This window comes from Syngnathus scovelli, chromosome 5 (genome assembly GCF_024217435.2).
Source record: "Syngnathus scovelli strain Florida chromosome 5, RoL_Ssco_1.2, whole genome shotgun sequence".
NCBI lineage: Eukaryota > Metazoa > Chordata > Actinopteri > Syngnathiformes > Syngnathidae > Syngnathus > Syngnathus scovelli.
The window spans coordinates 5,065,746-5,085,236 of record NC_090851.1 but is presented as its reverse complement, the minus strand read 5'-3'; the positions used below and the strand labels follow the sequence as shown (position 1 = coordinate 5,085,236).

Genomic DNA, 19,491 nt, shown 5'->3' with positions numbered 1-19,491 from the left:
ACTCCCCATAAGTGGTAATGTCATGTTTGTCTGTTTCCAGTGACTGGGTGGCGTCCAATCGAGGGTGTGCTAGCCTCCAGCTCGCCCATCACCCTAATGAGGTTAAGCATGATACAAAATAGATGGATGGAATGGATTCGTTCCTCATTATTGTGGAACTGGGGGGGAGGGGGGTACTTTGAGAAATTAGGCATGGAAAACACTGAGGTTCCACTGTATTGAGTGAGTAATGCATGCGTCGGCAAATGTGTTTCCACAAATCTTCTCCATGTGGAATTCAACATCCAGAAGAAGGCAAGACACAGTCCTAACATCTGAAGCCCACAATCAGCACCGGACTTTTCCCAGATATCGCTAAAACAAAAGCCACGGAAGACATAAGCGCTCACCTGTGCACGGAGCTGGACCGGCGCCTGAAGGTGTGCGACTCGGGTCCGCAATTAAATCCGTCCACACTGGGGGAGATGTTCCGTCGCAGTTCTCAAAGTGTCACGCAAAGACAAGTCCAAAAAGATGACAGTTGCTCTCTGAGAAGCACGCAAGACAGATGCTGCATACAGCTTCATCCTCCAAGCTCATGCCTCTGACGTTCAAAGGAGGGGTGCGGTTGCTATGACAACACCCCTGCTCATGGCAGAGAGGAAGGAGGGAGTGGGAGGGAAACTTATATAACTATCATCTTTGTGTGTGTTTGCGAGTGTGTGTGTGTGGGAGGAGACGGCGGGTGCAAGCCCTTCAGATGTCTTCAGCTTGCCGCGTAAAATCAATTCCACTCAATTTAACACCCAGGGCCAAAACGCTGTTTCTCTGACATAAAAAGGAGGATGGGGATGTTGGTGGTGGTGACGGGGGGGTGTCATATCGACTGTGATTGAAAGCGGCCGCAAAGATGTTAAAAGACTAAAAGCTGATTAATTATCGCTCACGAGGACAGAAGACAAAAGCTCAGCACAAACAAAGTTTGGTTGCTATTTTTAGACTGAGGAGGGGATTTATAAAAAGCAGCCGGATGATGGCAAGGTCATAATGATGACATTTACAAGTTAAAAATGATGATGTGACACTTTTAAGGCGAGAAGAAAGGTGCGTTTCTTAAGCATCGTAATGTTAGAAAATGCCAAGCACTTTTTATAGGCCATGGTGAAATAGCAGCTTTACAGACGCACGCTCTGCTCCACAGGTGGTGTGTGTTTTAGTAAACATGACTTTTATAACATTTGCTCGTGTTTAAAAAAAATTGCAAATGATTATAATACGTGGCATTTCATGGGTATGTTTACACGGTAGTCTGAATTTATCCGCCTGGCCTTTTTGCAATCACATAGCCGGTAAATTATTCATTATTTAATGCAGCATCAACAAACTGCTCGATTGAAAGCAGGATATCACCACCAGTTGATCACTCAATCATTTTTATGTGTGAAATAAATCTAGTTTAATTGAATCAAGGCACCACTTAGTCGTTAAGTCAATCACCGATCATCGGCATTGGCAGGGAATACAAAAACACTAATGTGCACATGACAGTTTGCTCACTCAAAAATATACCCAAAATTCAAACTAAGCTCTCAACAGGGATGGTGGTGTTTTCCAGGAATGCATCAACTCATGGATACTTAGGAAATTACAAAGCTGACCTGACACTGTGAATGAAGGCGTGGAGGCTTTCGGCATCACGCTGGAGGCAGCAGGCTCAGCAGCATTGAGGAAAAAAATTGAAAATTTAATTCAGAGCTATAATCCTTTATGGTCCAAAAAACATTCACAGCCAGATTTAGACTTAAGGATGATTTAGTCTTCCAAAAAATCGTGAGGCAGATGTCCTGACTATACATGATGTTTGTCAAATTTACATTTATCTGAATGCTCCAAAGACCTCTTATCCATTATTGTGTTGGGCAGATAACAGGATGTAGCCAAGTTTCGTTGATAGCACATTGTCTCAACAGCACCCCTGCTGGTTACAATCGGGTAATGCAGGCATTTTAACTGCTTCAAGACGATTGGACTGAATTTCATACAGAATGCAACCCACATCCATTCTTGGATGTCATGAGGTTGTGTGACTAATGAAGTGCCCAGTGGAGCCTAACAAAACAAGTACACTATAAAGAAAGCTGGTATGTTTGATGGGAGTCCCAAGCCTCCAAAGTCTTGTAGCTGACAACAAAAAGACACTTGGCCCGTTGGGGCCCAAATGTTACGCCTCATTTTTTTTAAAAGGGATGAAGAGCAACTCACAGAATGAAGCCGCTGGTCTCTGAGGGGGAAGACAAATCCTGCCAAAAGAGATGCACAGCCAGCACACCAGGGCAAAGGAAGTGAGATTATTTCCTGCGAGAGGAGATAAAAACAAATTCACCCATTTCCCATTTTACGAGCCGCTTCATCTAGAGCAGTGTTCAAGTCAGAGCCATCGCCGCAAACGAAAAGATGCCTTCGACCAAAATGATGACACATCAGTGTGTCAGATTTGATTTCATTTTCACTGTTTCAGCACTCTTCAATTTAGCCCAAAGTGTCCCGCACAATTGGATGATGATTGCTGCTGCCAAAGAATTTGTTTTTAATTCACTACTCACTGCAGAAGGGGCCAAATGCGAACACTTGTATTGCAGATTCGTCAATTAAATTCCCTACTTCATCACAATAAATGCGAAACGTGTTCTACTGCAGGTTCACGAGAACCACCTGAGCTCTGATAGCAACACTCTACGACTTTACCTGAAGGTGTCAAATAATTCAAACGAAATAGAATAAGTTTAAAGACTGGTTGAGCATTCCAACTCTGACATTTAAGATGAGTCTACCTTAAACAAAGAAGCGTGTATACGGCTAAGAATCACATTAAAATTATTTGAGCGTTTTTGTAATCAACGAGAGAAATGAGGCAATTAGGAGACGAACGCAACAGAAGAGAAGTGGTTCTCTTAACACCTGGGGAGTGTGTGAAAAAGCAGTGTCAGCATGAATCGAACGGACTATTTATATGCCATCGGTGCACAGTGTGTGCGTGACTCACCCAGGCTGTGATCCACACTTGTGCCCACCGAGACCTATTATGGGAGATCATCTCAAAACACACTGGTTGTTACAGAGTGTGGCAAGTAACCTTTAAAAACCATGATGTCGTACTGCAGCTATTGCAATTTAAAAAAAAAAAGAAAAAAAAAGAAAACTGTGCAGTTGGAAACTATTTTAGTTGAACGCTTGTTTATATTGGATGCAATTCCACTGTTGACCAATAGATGGCGGCACGTTATATGAAAATTGTATAAATTTAAAAGAAGAAAAACAGGAAGCATTTCAGCACAGCCACAGAAAGCAACAATATTTGTTATAATAATTTAATATATCTTTGGGGATGATTATTGATGTATACCGAGAGATAAGTTTGTTTGAAAAAACAACAATATTTACTATAAACACAAAATAATTGGTGCATTATTACATTGCTCATATTTTTGCTATCTATTACTCGTGCTCTCCATGTATTGCATTGAAATGTGTTCATATTATTTTAAGTGTGTTTAAAGACCTTTAAAGAAGTTCAGCAAATACCTCGGGAGTATTTAAATAGGGTGTGTCTATATTTGGATTTCTCTTAGTACAGCGGTGTTTTGGAATATACTAACTCCTGCGATGGAGTGGCGGAATGGGTTTGGTAATTCTGCTAATTCAGGCAAAAAAAATAAAAAAATAAAGGTAATTCCTGACCTCCTAAAAGACCACAATCATAGAATTTCATTTGAGCCCATTAAGTGCAAAATTGTATGAGCTTTATTCTGATCACAGCACCATCTCACAGCACATTCCATTATTAAATTTAATTGAAAATGCTTCCTCTCCATCCAACAAACATTTTAAGATGCAATGTGCTTTAGCATTATCGACGACTGGCCTTACACACAAGCACGCACGCACACACACATTAGTGTTTTAAAGCATAGCAAGTTAAAAAAAAACAAATCAAACTTCTCAAATGCACTGGGACATTTTAGAGCAACTCTTGAAGCTTTGTAAAATGAGAGAGGTGGAATTTCAAGGATGCAACATACTTGCGATGCAAATGAGAAATCCTCTACAGACCAGAGCAGCCGGACCACCTGACTAATATGCAGCCCCAGAGCCGCTGTGGTGCTGCTGCTATCCTCTGCTAGTTGCCTTTTGATTTATTCATGCAACCTCTGAAATATTAATGGCCGAGGGAGTTCAAAGTCACTGATTTAAGGGGTTGCTCAAAGGCAGCGGGTAGCTGGTGATATAGCAACCGCTGTCTGATGTTGCATGAGTCGACTGGCCGGACAAAAAAATTAATCAAATAAACAGCTAGACAGAAAAACAAAACAAAAATCACCGGGGAAATGAAGAGGCTGCTTCCCATATTGACTGTAGCCGAAGGGCCTGAAATGTTAAACTATTTTTTTTTTTTTGCAGTATCAGGAAGAGTCTATGGAATTTTACCCTGAGGGCGGCATAGGGTGGTTGAGTAAGGAGTCTGAAGGCAGAAAAAGCCTGCCACATAAGGCAACAACATAGTGAAATTCATTACAAATATGAAGTACGATTCACAGATGAGAAGTAAGGATGTTGAAATTAGCAGTGTATTAATGTGTGTGCTGTGTTTTTCCTACAGATTGGCAGTAAGTCCGTCATCTCTGACCGTCGAGGATAAGACTTTGCTTTGGAGGAATTCACAAACTAACGGTGCAACCACCTCTGGGTTGTTCAGATGGACGTGATGGTCGCCGGGTACCTTCACCACTGAGTGCTGAGCGGAAAAAAAAAAAGAAGAGACGAGTGAAGGGAACATTAAGATGACTTGACTGATGGTACTCAACCCTCAAAAACGTTTCGCTCAGTCTCCTCATTAGCACAACTTGACCGCATTCCGTTACGGGGTCACTTAATGAAACATTCAGACTGGCGCTTTCGCATCTCTGCAGCTGCTTTTTATTTATATGCCTGTATCCCGTCTTAATGTCTCTCCGTCGCTCATTTTGGCTATTCAACCTGTTTCGTCAGTCAGTCGGCTCTTTGGTCTATTTGACTGCATAAATAAAACGTAAGCCAAAAGCACACCTACTCTGCATGAACACACTTACGTTTTTGTGCCTATAGGCCTGCAGAAGCTCTGATGAAAATTTCTTTTGGTCTGGTTCAGCAAACATTTTCTCAAAGCCTTCATTTGCACTGCAAAAAAAAAAAAAGAGCTGTAGAACTCCAATGCTGAAGTACGGCAAGCTTTCTTGTATATGTCAGGTCAATCAATAACTCACAGAAGCACCAGAACGGAAGCTTGTATCCTGGACAGCATCTCTAGACTCTGTTCCAAGCTGATACGAGCAATGTTTTTCTTCATGCAAAAAAAAGGCAACATTGTTAATGCCTGTGACATTTTAGAGATAAACACATACAACAGGAACGTACCAAATTGATACGGAAGTCACGTGAGAAGACAACTCCTACGTGAAAAGATTGCAGTGAATTTACAGAAAAAATCAAATCTGTTTAAAATGATTCCAAGTGTGAGGCATGAAAGTAGAGAAGACTTTGAAAACAAACCTCCTTCAACTTGAACGAGACCACGTTCTAAAAGGTTGTGCGCAGACGCCTCAGTCAGAGTCGGGTTGGCTGCCAACAACCTGAGACAAAAACAAAGAACATCAATAGGCAGACTCTAAACACGGTCGTCTTAAAGACAAAAACAAAAGTGTGCTGCACCTCTCCACTGCTTTCTCATAGGAGTAAACTCGCTTGGTCTTTTCAGGCTTCTTTTCAAACTGAAGCATGTCGTCTATGCCTTGTCGCATTATTTTGGCCATCTCTTTCTGTAACAAGACGACATTCAACAATTTCGACCACTCGAAAGATGACAGGGGACCTTTAATTCCAAAACAATGGGGTTCTTGGGGAAGATAAATCATTATTTCAAATTTACCGCATCAGTGGGTAAGAATCCATAAGAATCCAGCATCACACAAGCTTCCACCATCTCAGGGAATAGAGCACTGAACTGCAACAAACACAAAGTGGATCCAAGTCAGCACTGATTACAACGTGTCAAATGGCGGCTAAAAATAATGGCAGCGGTCAAACAGTACGCTCGTCTAACTTACCATTCCAGCAATATTACCTCCTGAAAAGAAACACGATGGAGATGTGGACGTTTATCAAGGAGCAATGTTTAAATGGATGTGACTACTACAAGGTTGTGCTCACCCATACTGTGGCCCAAGATGGAGAATCTGCGCCAGCGGAGGGCTGTGGGAGTTAATTTCACAGATCATCAGGCAGCTACTGCATCTCATCACAATAGAACACATCACATTGGTTTTACTTGACATAGAACATCGGGGCTTGTGAGCACAGATGGACAACTTGATTGAAATCAATAAGAGCCTCCCCCCCTATAATCATCTTGTATCAAAACATGTGTGCAAATCAGATGAATACAAAAAGATGGTAACAAAAGCTGTGTGGAAATAAAATGCACTTACTGTCAACAACTCTCTGAATATCGATCACATATGAAGGAAAAGTGTAAAAGACGCCAGGGGGACGATGCGAGGACAGGCCGTGACCTGCCAGGTCCAGCGCCACATATCGACACTCTGACAGGAAGAAACAAAATAGATGACGCACAAGCCAACAGTTATTGATATGGCACAGAAAAAAAAAAAATATTCTGAAGAAGAAAAACTTACTTTATCCATTCATTTTTCTTTGTTTGTGGGTTAGCTTTGTTGAATTCTGGACTGATTGTCAGTCAATCAAAGATACTATTATTCTTTAAAGTGTATTTTTGTTTGACTCTGTTAGTTATTTTAAATTTTGTAGCTTTTATTTCCAAGTTTTGATTGTCAATTTCATATTTATCCATGTGGCAGGTTTTTTGTAAGCTTATTCTACATATTTGTCTCACTATTTTTATATATATATATATATTTTTTTATCTTTATTGTACATTCGATTTTTTTAATACATTTTGCCCCTAACCACTATGAAAACACCATTTCCGTTAATGCAAATATGATATTTTTATTTACCTTTAGGTAGAAGAGGAATAAGAGTATTGAAAGAACCACAGTTGTCAGCCCAACCGTGCAGGCACAGCACAGGACGGCCATTCTCAGGACCCCAAATTTTCCCTCTGATTTCGCCCCAGGGGACAGGTACAGAAAGTTCTGGAAGGACAAAAAGCACTGACATTTTAATAATTTCCATACACCTGCAGTGAATATTCTACAAAACACACATAGCAATGCCCATAAATGTAGTATATCAAACTATGAGGTACATTACACATAAAATACTTATTTGTCTTATCTTGATATCATTGCCTGAAATGAAAGTCATTCAGGGGGAAAAAAATTTGTACAGATGTTACCTGTTTGTTTCATTGGACCAGTGCAGAGATTTCTGAAGTTTTTACAAACACGTATCATCTAAATGACGTGAAGAGTAATAATAAGTACGCAATGTAATTTAAAAGTTTGAATTACTTCAGACCGTATCAAAAACAAAACAGGAGGAAATAAACTCTTCAACGTCGAGGAACAACTCTACTTAAGCCAACCGGTGCTATGAATTTCCGTGTTTGTCAAGCCACGTGATTAAAACAAAAGAAGCAATTGGACAAACACGATCACGTGACCAATCAGCGGAGGGGTTTACCTTTCACCGTATTTCAATGTCAAGTATTACTTTACAAACTTTTTTACATCAAGTAACACCTCAAAAATCCTCTTCAAGTTTTACTACAGTGAAAAGTTTTAAATACTATGTTTTTTTTCGAATTTTTTTCACAAGGTTTTCAAGCACTAATATTGTTTGATTGAAATTATTAAATACTTTATTTAATCAAAATTGAAGATCATAAAAGGTGACTGCGTTTTGCTGTTGGACTACTTTTTCTTAAGGTCATCCAAGGAGTATCTGGCGCTGGAAATAAAATTTAAAGGCTGCAAGTTTGGAATCCAATTAACAGCAGTATTAGAGCTTGTAAAAATCAATGCTGCATCCTACTCTTTTAGTTTAAAGTGCTGCTATTCTATGGTTCAACCCAGGTCAGCATTACACTGCTATAAAACAGGCACACACGCTGCATATATTATGACAACAGTTATGGTTTGTTTGTCATTCTGTTATTGATCTTGTTTATCTCGCTTCTTGAGTGGCACTCTAATGCGGAGCGTGGAAGTGTTAAAGAAGTTTGGAGGGACGTGCGTGATGGGACAGAGGGAGGGAATATATAAGGACAGGCCGAGGGTGTATGAGAGGTCACAGGAACTGGATAACTGCAGTATCATTTATATCATTAGAGGTAGGTTTCTCAATTTTACTGGCTTCATTTAATATTAGAGAGTGGAAATTTATTGGCTGAAGCTAAGGAATTAATTTAACATTGCATGTCAATTTAACTTTGAGGATTAAAAATTAACCATGCATGTGTTAGAAGAACATGGCACACGATGGAACTGCATTGAGGTCAAAGCTGAGGTAACGTATTCATAATAACTTTTATGTAACGCCTAATGGCTGCTGGCCATTAAATATAATGCTGGAACAAAAGGATAATAGTCTTGGTTTTCTTTTTCTTTTCTCTTTGAATTTCTCTCCAATTAGCTTGGTATTCTCCAGTGTTCTCTAATCTTCCTCCCACACACAGTTTCTCTAAACATATCCTTAAGTCATGGCTGACTTTGACACAATTCTGAAGTTCTGGGCTCCAGTGGAGGCGGACTTGAACACATATGGAGGTCTAGTTCTGACTCGGTCAGTTGCTTTTGGTAGAATATGCAGTCCAAGACAAAAAGGTCAATTGATAAAAACAACCGGTGTATTTTCTCTTCACAGTTTATTCACTGAGCACCCAGACACCCAAAAGCTCTTCCCCAAGTTTGCAGGAATCGCCCAAGCCGACATGGCCGGAAATGCGGCCATTACTGCCCATGGTGTCACAGTGCTTAAGAAACTGGGGGAGCTGCTGAAAGCTAAAGGCAACCACGCTGACATCCTCAAGCCTCTGTCCAAGACCCACGCCACCAAACACAAAATAGCCCTTGTCAATTTCAAGGTCAAACTGAAACATGTTCCAGGACTGTTGTTACAAAAGCTACATTTCAATTCCAAATTTCTATCTTGCTAGCATTTAATGCATGTTCCCAGCCTTGCCAGGAACTGTCAGATGCTCAAGGCATACCACAAGCTACATTTCTCATCTCCCATCTTGAATAAAGCAAGCTGTCTTTCGTGACACTAGTCCTGGAACTTTTCTGACCCCTCATAATCTTTTTGATCGGTGTGTCGGTAATTTGCGGTCTGCTCTTTGACTCTTACAGCTGATCACAGAGGTCATCGTGAAGGTCTTGGAAGAGAAGGCAGGACTGGACAGCGCCGGGAAGCAGGCTCTGAATAACGCAATGGACGTCGTCATTGCCGACATTGATGCCGACTACAAACAGCTGGGATTCGCCGGCTGATGTCTGCTTGCAGAAAGAAATATGGCTGTCTGGAATTTTTTTTAAATTTAGAACTGCTATTGTCAAATTATATACATGTAGTAAAATAGCTGAATTATTATTAATAAAGTGTTCTTGAACAGCTATTGCACAAAGTGGGATATATGGAATGATTTTTTTGTGTTTGTTCACGTTTGTAACTACTAAATAAAAATGTGTATGAAAATCACTACTGACTGTATTGATTAAGATGATGCACTTTACACCAGTTAGGGAACTGACAGGTTTAAGAAAACTAAATTGAAGATTTTTTTAAAGACATGGTTTATTTTTTTTTTAACCACTTTGACTAAGTTTCATCCATATGTGCTTAACTTGTATTATCATGTAAGAAATGTTGGTAAAATATTTTTAATTTTGGCATATAAAAGAGTTCTGGAACATAAATTCTTGGCATAGTCTTATGAAAAGCCACAATTTTGCATATTTTGGCATATAAACAACCGTTAAGGTCACTTGTCAAAATTCTTGGCATATTTTGGATCATTTCTAAACAGCACCAATGCTATGCTGACACTAGCAACATTCCACAGGCCCTTTTGTCACCCCCACCATGTCTGACTCCACGTACGTGAACTTGAATTATGGATAATTGCCATGATGATAAGCTATTAATAGTCAATGTGCCTACAAATCCAGGAAGAAGACGTGACATGAGGCACAACCACCCTGCTCGTGGGTCTTGCCCTTCAATATGTCATGCCATTGAAATATCTGAAAAAAAAATTCCTTTAGTATAGTGGCAATTTTCTGATGGTTTACGTAACGACATTCCCAATTGAGTAATTGAATTCTGACATCAATTCACTACATTAAGAATATTCTTCAAAATTTTCCGTTCACGAGAAATAGTCCCACGGAATCTGGCTTTACATTAGCATACTAATCGTTAGCATGTTAGCCCTCCTCTTTTGGTAATGGTGCTACTATAATGCTAGCATACTATGTTTTTTTTTAATAGTGACATTTTGGGAGTCAATCCATCCCATAATTAAATTGCATGTAAGAAACAGCATATTTTAAAGGGGAGACAAGACTTGCATTAAATATATGGACAAGAAGCAGATTAACAATCTATCAAACTCCAACTCTTTCTTTGAAAATTCCTCTAGAGAAGTTTCTTTGTTTGACAACTTTTATTCCGAACATTCAAATACACAAACAATACCGAGCTTCCCGTTTGCTATCAGACAAAATCCCTGCATAAAACCAAATAAAATTGAGGAAGCAAAATAAACACGGAGAGAGAAAAAAAGACATTCGGAAAGGAGTGAGATGAAGCATAGCGTAAAAGTTTGGGCAGGCTACCGCTAAATAGTGAGCGCAGCTTCACATAAACACATTGATATCAAGCAAAGTAAAGGACAAGGCTAATTTGAGCAAAAGGGCATTTAATATTTTATGTTGACATTTATAACAAGAGCTTGAGCAACCATGGCGGTAATTTCATTGAGTCAGTTATTTTTTAATGATTTGGGAAGAAGTTCATCTTCCTTCTAATATTAGAATTTATGTTCTTCAACTTTTGTGACATTTCAGTTTTACTATTCTATCGTCATGCCGATTCACAAAGCACTGCATTTTTGGGTTAATATTAAATTGAAAGGAATGGGACCGCTTCACTTTGAAATAAGATGAAGCCTGGCAGGGATCTTTGAAATTATAATTTTAAAAAGGCCATTTTATCAGTTACTTCTTTTAACCGGTCACATTTTCACCATATAATTTAAAAAACCGCCGGGGCAAAGATTCCAAAATTACCAGTTACATTCCTCAGCCCCCTCATGTGCCTCCTCGTATCTTGCCGCCATGTTGCAAAAAACACAAGTGAACACGAATGCCATATAATTGCCATGATGACAACCTATTAATAGTAAGCGTGCGCGTGCATCGGTGCAGGATGAAGACGTGACACGGGGGCACAAAGACTGCTATCAGCAAGCCCCCTTGGGGTCCTCAACCACTGCACTGCGATTAAATATTTGACCACATTTCAAGCCTCTTTCACGGAAAGGAATCAGTTTATGCGGAAACAGGAAATATTACACGTTCTATTTAACTGCCGGATAAAGATTGGACGAAAATACATACAGATTAAACGAGGTTATTTGACTGTGTACCTACTATTTGAGCAAGCACTTAAATAAAAAGGAAAATATGAGTGCTAGTGGAAGATTACAAAGAACACACACTCGTATCAAAGTTCGGTGGCACAAACTTAATCATAATCCACCTCATTGGTCTCAGAGGGCACGGTGCACATGGTCAGGTTGGAGAGATAGAGGGCCGTCGTCATGGGAACGAGACCGGCCGCCACCTTCAAGATGGTCAGCAGTCTCTCCGAGGCATTGGTCACACCATCTGCTGTCTGCAGGGAACAAATATTGAGATTGCTGCCACAGCAGAGAAACTGAAATCCACTGAGCAGCAACCCGTAGTTGCTCACTTTTTCTTTTAAAGATCTCTTCCTTTTGGGAATATTTTTTTCCCCTCTTTTTTCTTGTCAACTCAGAGGCTGTACCTAAAAGCCTATGTGGAAAAAAGGTAGTCAAGAAACTGGAGCCTTTGAAAGGCTTCCTGTCAACGTTACCCGAGTGTCAAGATACAAGGTGGCTAAATGTTAGGAATACTAATGTCTGCTAGTAAATGTTCAAAATAAGGGAGAATTCAATTTGGTAGAACCTCCAACGTGGAACCACTTGGAGTTCAACCAACACCTTTGACACACCATGGTGACTTATTTTTATTTAACTTATTTTCACACTTATATGACAATTAGTTATTTAAGGTTGGTACATAAGCATCACCTCGAACTGATAATTTAACTAATTAATTTAATACATTATTGTTTTAATAATTTTCAAACTTGCCAGTCGAATAGCATCACAGGATCAACTTGCAAATGTGCATTTGAATATTTTTCCAGGATTGAGCAAACATGATAACAAAAAGGACTCGGATACATTCTGGATTTTTACAGTGCCTATGTATGGGATGAGGAAAGTTGTCACCAACCTGATCCTCAGCAAAAAGTAGCGTGCAGTGCAATGACGCAGCCAGCTCTCTGAGGGTGTCTAGGCGCTCTGGGGAGGCGATCACGCTCCGTGCTACGAGAGACACGTCAAACGGCTTAATTTTGTCCTCAAAAACAAATATACAAAAAAATGAGGTACTGTGAGAGTGAGATTAATTTTATCCTCCCTTTGACGTACCGTTGGTGGCCATGAAGCAAACCTTTCCAAGGAAATATCCAGGGTCCAAATACTTGAGGGAGGCTTGGGCAGAATGAAGACTGTGACAAAAATTAAATTAAAGACCCAGATGGATTTCAAAGTGTCAGACACTCCATCCATCCATTTTGCAAAGCGCTTGTCTTCATTTGGGCGGCAGGTAAACAAACGTCCATTCACGCCTGTAAACAATGTCTTCATGGACCTGAATCATCGACCTTTTTGAAACTGATTCTGTTGGTGGTTTGATCATTGTTTTCCGGACTCAAAGCAGATCTTTGCAAATGCAAATAAAAAAAATCTTTTTTTTTTATTACTTAAGCACAAAAGTCTCTCTAAACGATGACTCCATTATTAAAATAGTTGGTTAATTTGATGATCAATTAGTTGTTGATTAACTCTGACGATGATTACTTTTGTAAATCCTATATTGCGTAGGTTATTAGCACACAATTATGGTATTATGGTTTGAAAGAAATACAGTACCTGAGCTCAGAAGCGAGATTGACGATAAAAACCACCAAGTCTATCCTGGGGCGGCTGTGTTGGTTCTCGGAGGGCAGAGGCAGACTCTTTGCTAGTCTCCTGTTTTAAAAACAACATTGACAAATCAGACTGCGTAATATCAATATTAAAAATGTCCACTTGTAGCAAATGAAAAGGATTTACAATGCCCCTCTCTCTCCAAGATTGACTAACGCCGACTCACTTGACAATTAATTGGGTGTTAGTAGGGCAACAGCTCACGAGGTGGATGAGGAGAGTGTCTTAACATGTCCTTGAATAAGACATTGAGAACTAATTACGCACAATGGGGCACTTTGCGAGCTGCCATCAGCCAGGATTGGCTAAAATGCCCCCACTGCTACTAAGGAGCCATATAAATACAGTCCATTGGGCAGGATAGACCTAATGCAGCATAAAACAATTAGTTCCTTTTTGAGAGCGATGATGGTTCATTTTATTGAATCGGAACACTGTCACAGCTCAGTAAGCCGGAGACTCCAAAATGGCTATTAAAATACATTTTTCTGGTAATATCAGCAGTTTGGGGGATGAAGCACAACTCACACATTCAACGTGACTGCTGTCTCTTCCACAAGAGCTTCTGCTAATCTCTGCTGAAACTCCTCTTCTCGCTCCACCAGCTGAATTGAGAAGATAGAAAAAAAAAGGATGAAATCTCTTCCCCAAAGTTGTTTTGACAAAGTATTTTTATACAACACAAAGATAATATTGGTCAACATTTCTTGCATGGATTTTGAGTAATTTTGGGGCGTTGAATTAGAATCTGGTGTTAGTTTTTGCTAACCACGTCGTGTTTTTTCGATATGAAAACCTTTTTCTAATTATATTTTGTGCAGTAAGTTTAAAATTCGTGCATGTTGCAAAAAATGCATCACCAAAACTACTTTTATGCCCTCTATGTCCTTGCACTCTATAATTGGCCGCAATCTACAAATACTAACGCTAAACACTTTTTTTCCCCCCATACAATTAAATTAGCAATTTTCAACCTAAAACACGCAAACGACACTCATGAATGTGACAAGGTTACTTCTAAAAGATTTGTAGCGTCGCAGTTCTTTTAATTACGGTTTAAGTTTTCATTCATGCCGCAAAAAACAAACTCAAAAAAAGCTACTTACCAATATACTTGCGGTGTTTAAAGCAAGCTGCCTACTAAAAGGTTTCAGCAACGACATCGTGAACCAAATGCAACATTGGACTTTAACAGAGGTTTTAAGTGTGCAATGTTATTGTTTTGCAGTAGCGTCCCCCCTGCGCCATTTTTCTTCTTGCGCGCTTTTTTTCAAACCATTCGTGACGTCATCATGTTTGCCCTATGTTTTGACTTACTGCCACCTCAAGGCCGAAATGAGCACTACATTGTACTACCGTAGTAAAGTGCAGTCTTGTGCTAAAATAGCTAAAAATAACCCAGCTTCAAAGTCTTTTAATAAAGCTTTAGTTGATACCTTTTAATAGTGAGTGTAAAAAAAAAAAAAAAAAAAAAAACTAACAAGCGTACGTTTGTGCGACACATTGCATATCAAGCAGAAAGTTTATTACACTTTATGGCAGCACAGCAAAATAGAAGCCCCCCCCAAACCCCTTCACCACCCCTAGCAGACAGCACGCCCCTCCGCCTCATGATAAGATGTAACCATGCACATCATGTCACATCAGACACTAAACAGTAGTTTGATGACTCTGCAAGTTTATTTTCAAGCATCTTAATCTTGAATTAAAAGCCAATTTTCAATGTCAATACCAGATTTTTGGAATCGAAACGCACTGTAGTGGTTATGTAACATTAATATTTCCAAACCCTGTACAATGAGGCACACCTACTGAGACTTAATAGTCCCAATGGGGAAAAAGACAAACCTTGAAAGTTGAACTAATGACTAAAAGGAAACCAGTATGAGCAAGGTTGAACAGACCTCTCACTCAAAATCTCTCGGCATAAACCAAATCAAAGTCATTAACGTTGCTTTGTTTGTTTTTTTAGACTGACAACATCCCTTGAGTCCCGCGTTATCTTTCCACCCCGCTAATGAACACATGCCCATTTTGAACGTGCCTTTATGTCTCTCCAATCCTTGAACAATGAACGATGGATTGACGTCGAGACGTGCTCCGTCCTGATCCTCTCTGTCATCTTTAAATCTCTCCCGACTCCCGTTCCTCAGAGCTGGAATGTCGGTCCCGCTCCAAGGACAGAGATCTCTCCCGCTCCTGCTCCCTCGCCATGTCTGGAGAGGTAGACCTCTCCCGGTCCTCCCAGTCTTTGAACTCTGGCCGGTTGTCACGCCACTCATCCAAGACGCGCTCCTCACTCCGCTCTTTGGGCAGCGAGGGCTCAAACTCACGAGTGTGTGATGATCTTTCTCCGGAGGACCTGTTTAGAAGATGAGCGCTTTTAGGGACACGTTCATATTTTGTGACCCACAATTCAACATTGCCCATTTCATCTGCACAGTTTTGTCTTGTATTTACTAAACTGGCCACGGAACCGAATCATTAAAAATTGGACTATCCATCACCTTCAACCTTAATGGTTCTGTTGAGTCTTCAAGAAATGACTCAAATTAATTTGGGATATGAGCAGATTTTCTTTTCCAGTGGAATTGCACAGCTTAGTGGACACATTAATGGAGGAAAAAGTTTTGAAATTAAATGACTCATCTTGCGCTTATTTGCCATTTAAACTGGTTTGTGTACTTGTATTTTTTTTTTTTTTTTTTTTTTTTTTTACATCAGCTCTTTTCACATTCCAAAAATAGTTGACTATTCTCTAAACAGATGACTAAGGCCACAAAGGGAAGGTTTTGAATGTTTCAATGGTTGTCCCACCTCTTTCTCTTGTGCCTGTGAGAGTGTGAATGCGAGCGGTGTCTCTCCTTGTGCCGATGCCTCCTCTCTCGCTCCCGATCCCGGTCGCCGGCCTCTTCTCTAGAACGAGAAGAGCGGTGGCGCCTTGACCGGTGGGAGGACGAACTGCCTCCGTCTCTACATTTGAGCATGAGAAAACGGATCAAACATCAAGCGGTGGACTTTGGATTTGACTCACACTTATTATTTGTAAAACACATTATACCTGTATCGCTCTCCGCTTCTGGATCGCGACCTAGATGAGAAAACATCATCACGTAAGACTGTATTGTACCTGATAGCAGGATGGCATAATGGCAGCCGGGGGAACCTCTTACCTCCTGCGCTCCCGCTCTCGCTCCCACTCTCGCTCCCTCTCCCGCTCCTTCTCTCGCTCCCTTTCCCGTTCCCGTTCCACCTCCCACTGTTTGTCCCGTTCGTCATCTCGTTCTCGTTCCTCTCTGCGTCTGGATCGCATTTTTTCTTGTTTCTCCACAACTGCTTTCTGCATTTGGAATGGGACCAGACCAAAAATTCAGATGTGCCAAAGAGCTATCTGTCTTTAACATGTGACTTGCTCAGCAAACACTCTAGAACATTCCAAACTGTATCGGCCGCAAGTAAGCGAGGCGCCTTACCCTGAGCTTTTCCAACTTCTCGCGAATTTCAATGAAGCCCAGGTGAAGTTTGCCCCCAAAGTGGTCAGCAAGACGCCGATCGTTGTCATGGAGCCCCAAGTATGCAGAGCATACTTCACACACACGCAGTTTTTGCTGCTGGAAACTGGAGGCTGGCATTGAGTTTCTGTAAACATCCTGAAAGAAATCAGAGATAAGCGGCCATTGTTTCTGAATGGAGAAGCACCTCGACATTCCCGCCCAATAAGAGTTAAAGCGGTCTTCTAACCTCTGCTTCTTTCTTCAAGGCGCGGGTCTTCTCCACCTTCTCAAGCAACTGCTGGGCCTCTTCTACGTTGCCCTCGCCTCCCAGCTGCTCGGCGCTGGCAAGCAGCTTCCCGATCTCTTCGTTCAACTCGTGGACACGTTCAGCCTAAGCGAAGCCGCTGAGATTTAATGATGCAATGATTGCAGCTAATTGGTTGCTTTTGATTTGATTGGTGCCACAATTGTCACCTTTGCTGTTACTTCAGCACTGATCTCATCTTGAGTCTCTGCTAACCGCTTCTTGGCCAGCTCGGTCCTGCGGTCACAGTCGGCGATAAATGACTGAAGGTGCTCAGCAGCCTGAAAACCAACACACAAGATCTATTGGTAGGTAATCACGTGCCATGATGGTTTCTTCACCTTGATAAAACTGTATTGTTTTGTTTGGATTCGTAATATTCCCATTGTTGACTCACATCAAGCTCAAAAAAGTATTCATTCTCCTTGGAGGCAATCTCAAAATCTGCTCTCAGGGCCAGGTCATGGACTTTGACACACTCGCCGAGGTCCATTCTCTATAGGGTGAAAAAAACAAGTGCATTAAAATCAACATTTACACAAGCTTATTAGATCATGGACAGGTGCAATGGTGAACATAGTCATTTGTTGACTTAAGGCCAATATGATTTCTAAAACGTGTTTGCTATGCTACTCTGCTAGAATTGATTGTCAAAAAAATAAAAGGTCTATATGGAATGCAAGAGCTTGGTGTTTATCTTCAACCTAAACTCAGTCTATTCAGTGGAATATGCAGGCTTGCCAAACTGAACTTGAACTACAAACTAAGCAGAGACGTCCTATTCTCCAACTTTGGCATCATCAGTAGAGTTCCAAAGGGCTGCAGCAAAGATCAAACTAATCAAAACAGCTACCTAAAACATTGTCAGAATGATAATTAATGACAAGAACATGGATATTTTGGTGCATGTGTGTGTGTGTGACACTCACAGTGCCTGAGAGAATGTCATGAGGGCAGGAATCCAATAGGTGACTTTTGCACACCCGGTCATCTGAGAATTTAATCCTCTGCCTCATGGAGTCTCCTATAAAGAAAATAAAAAATAGTAATTGGAATAAAAACTCACTATCACTCTATGACATCACTGTCATTATACTCACCAATATTGTTCTCTTAGGGAGGTCACCACTTAATCACTTACCTTTTATCAACACAGGTGTCATTATCGATGACTGTAGTTTAATCTCACTTTGCATTAATTGTAAAAATATATTTGCAGCATATTTAAACTACTATATACTTGTCACTCATGACGTCAAAAGCAAGTTTTTCTTTATATATTTTAAAATTATGCTACCACGATGCTTTGTTATTATTGGTACTACATTACTTATGTTTGTGTATAAACTAAAGATTTTTGAGTAATTTATTTTCTCTCACGGGATGGGTTGGAGTTAGTATCTCAATCGACAAATTAGGTGCAGATCGTTGAGCCACACCGGCGTGATTACCGCGAAGGAGCCCGTTTAAAAATGAATGAAAGCCCCGAGGGGAGCCGTAAAAAATAATACACGCAATGTTTCAACAACATTTTAGTGCCAAATTTAATACTACTGTTGACATATGAACAGGTAGCTAACTCGCCTCATGACCTGTAAAGCATGCGAGCCCTAGTTAGCAACTAAGCTAGCACCAACACGAACTCCAAGGCACGCATGCTAATGTTAGCAGACGAGGTGAATTTCTGCTGTTTTAAGATGAGTTTCTAGTTGACGACAAAACCGTGCTTACCGTCTCTCCCCGTCCCCATAAGCTGGTCCAGCATCGCTCGCATCTGAGCCTGGGCCGACATGTTGGTGGCGAGTAAGTTCCTTCTCCGCCGCGGTCTTCACACATGTAAACGTCCCCTGTCGCCTAGGCCTCGGTCACTAACTTTCCCCTCCACAAAGCGAAACTTTTAGCCAGGAAGCTGAGCGTAAGCGTTTCAGTATACTTGGGGGTTGTTGGAAAAACACCCCAGTCAAAAAGAAAAAGTGACTTTGTGGTCGGGCTGGAAAAAAAAGCGAAGCGCCTGTTTGAAAACTGGCGGAGTCACCAGCTCGTGTGGCAGTGCAAGTCAACGCTGGCTAGGGGTGGCTTTGGTTCAGCGCACTAAATCGATGGAGGAAAAAAGTCACAACTTCCTTTGTAACATTGTGTATAATTGTCACCCGGTGGCTAAAAGTTGCCAATTTTGATTTCGGCGTTCTTTTCTTCCGTCTTCGAGTCGACTTCCCGTCCGCGCGCGTTCTCGCGGAGAGCGCGCACACTTCTGCTTCCGCCTCCCTTGCACTGCTACTACTAGTTTAGCAACATCAATTGATTTTTTCATATTTTGTGTAAAGGTCTTCGTGTTTATCTACATAAATGATAAATTAATTAAAATAAATAAAAATATACACTTTATACAATATTTA

The 19,491-nt window shown here is 40.7% G+C and overlaps 4 protein-coding genes across 5 annotated transcripts; 1 reads left to right on the top strand and 3 right to left on the bottom strand.

Moving 5' to 3' along the window:
* Window positions 1–4,273: 4,273 nt before the first annotated feature.
* serhl (serine hydrolase like) lies at window positions 4,274–7,607 on the bottom strand. The gene is made up of 12 exons (XM_049721113.2): window positions 7,391–7,607; window positions 7,050–7,187; window positions 6,501–6,614; window positions 6,223–6,264; window positions 6,120–6,139; window positions 5,942–6,016; window positions 5,725–5,831; window positions 5,566–5,645; window positions 5,431–5,465; window positions 5,280–5,356; window positions 5,106–5,193; window positions 4,274–4,771 (listed from the first exon to the last, which is right to left on the bottom strand). Exons 1-12 carry the CDS (start codon window positions 7,446–7,448, stop codon window positions 4,631–4,633), a joined length of 975 nt encoding a protein of 324 aa, XP_049577070.1. The 5' UTR covers window positions 7,449–7,607; the 3' UTR covers window positions 4,274–4,630.
* A 440-nt stretch (window positions 7,608–8,047) lies between these two features.
* Window positions 8,048–9,680, top strand: mb (myoglobin). Of its 2 annotated transcripts, none has more exons than XM_049721125.2 (4): window positions 8,048–8,326; window positions 8,672–8,778; window positions 8,860–9,079; window positions 9,345–9,680. In XM_049721125.2, exons 2-4 carry the CDS (start codon window positions 8,696–8,698, stop codon window positions 9,483–9,485), a joined length of 444 nt encoding a protein of 147 aa, XP_049577082.1. In that variant the 5' UTR covers window positions 8,048–8,326; window positions 8,672–8,695; the 3' UTR covers window positions 9,486–9,680. The 2 variants fall into 2 exon arrangements, with proteins under 2 accessions (XP_049577082.1, XP_049577081.1); XM_049721124.2 differs by having other exon boundaries at window positions 8,629–8,778.
* Window positions 9,681–10,641: 961 nt separating this feature from the next.
* Window positions 10,642–14,816, bottom strand: pane1 (proliferation associated nuclear element). The gene is made up of 6 exons (XM_049721118.1): window positions 14,404–14,816; window positions 13,826–13,902; window positions 13,241–13,339; window positions 12,737–12,816; window positions 12,540–12,631; window positions 10,642–11,892 (listed from the first exon to the last, which is right to left on the bottom strand). The coding sequence occupies exons 1-6, from the start codon at window positions 14,458–14,460 to the stop codon at window positions 11,743–11,745; spliced, it is 555 nt and encodes a 184-aa protein (XP_049577075.1). The 5' UTR covers window positions 14,461–14,816; the 3' UTR covers window positions 10,642–11,742.
* A 142-nt stretch (window positions 14,817–14,958) lies between these two features.
* zgc:158803 (LUC7 domain-containing protein) lies at window positions 14,959–19,354 on the bottom strand. The gene is made up of 10 exons (XM_049721100.2): window positions 18,827–19,354; window positions 18,025–18,119; window positions 17,493–17,591; window positions 17,266–17,376; window positions 17,039–17,182; window positions 16,771–16,947; window positions 16,471–16,637; window positions 16,359–16,388; window positions 16,115–16,270; window positions 14,959–15,659 (listed from the first exon to the last, which is right to left on the bottom strand). Exons 1-10 carry the CDS (start codon window positions 18,885–18,887, stop codon window positions 15,422–15,424), a joined length of 1,278 nt encoding a protein of 425 aa, XP_049577057.1. The 5' UTR covers window positions 18,888–19,354; the 3' UTR covers window positions 14,959–15,421.
* Between the last annotated feature and the right edge of the window lie 137 nt (window positions 19,355–19,491).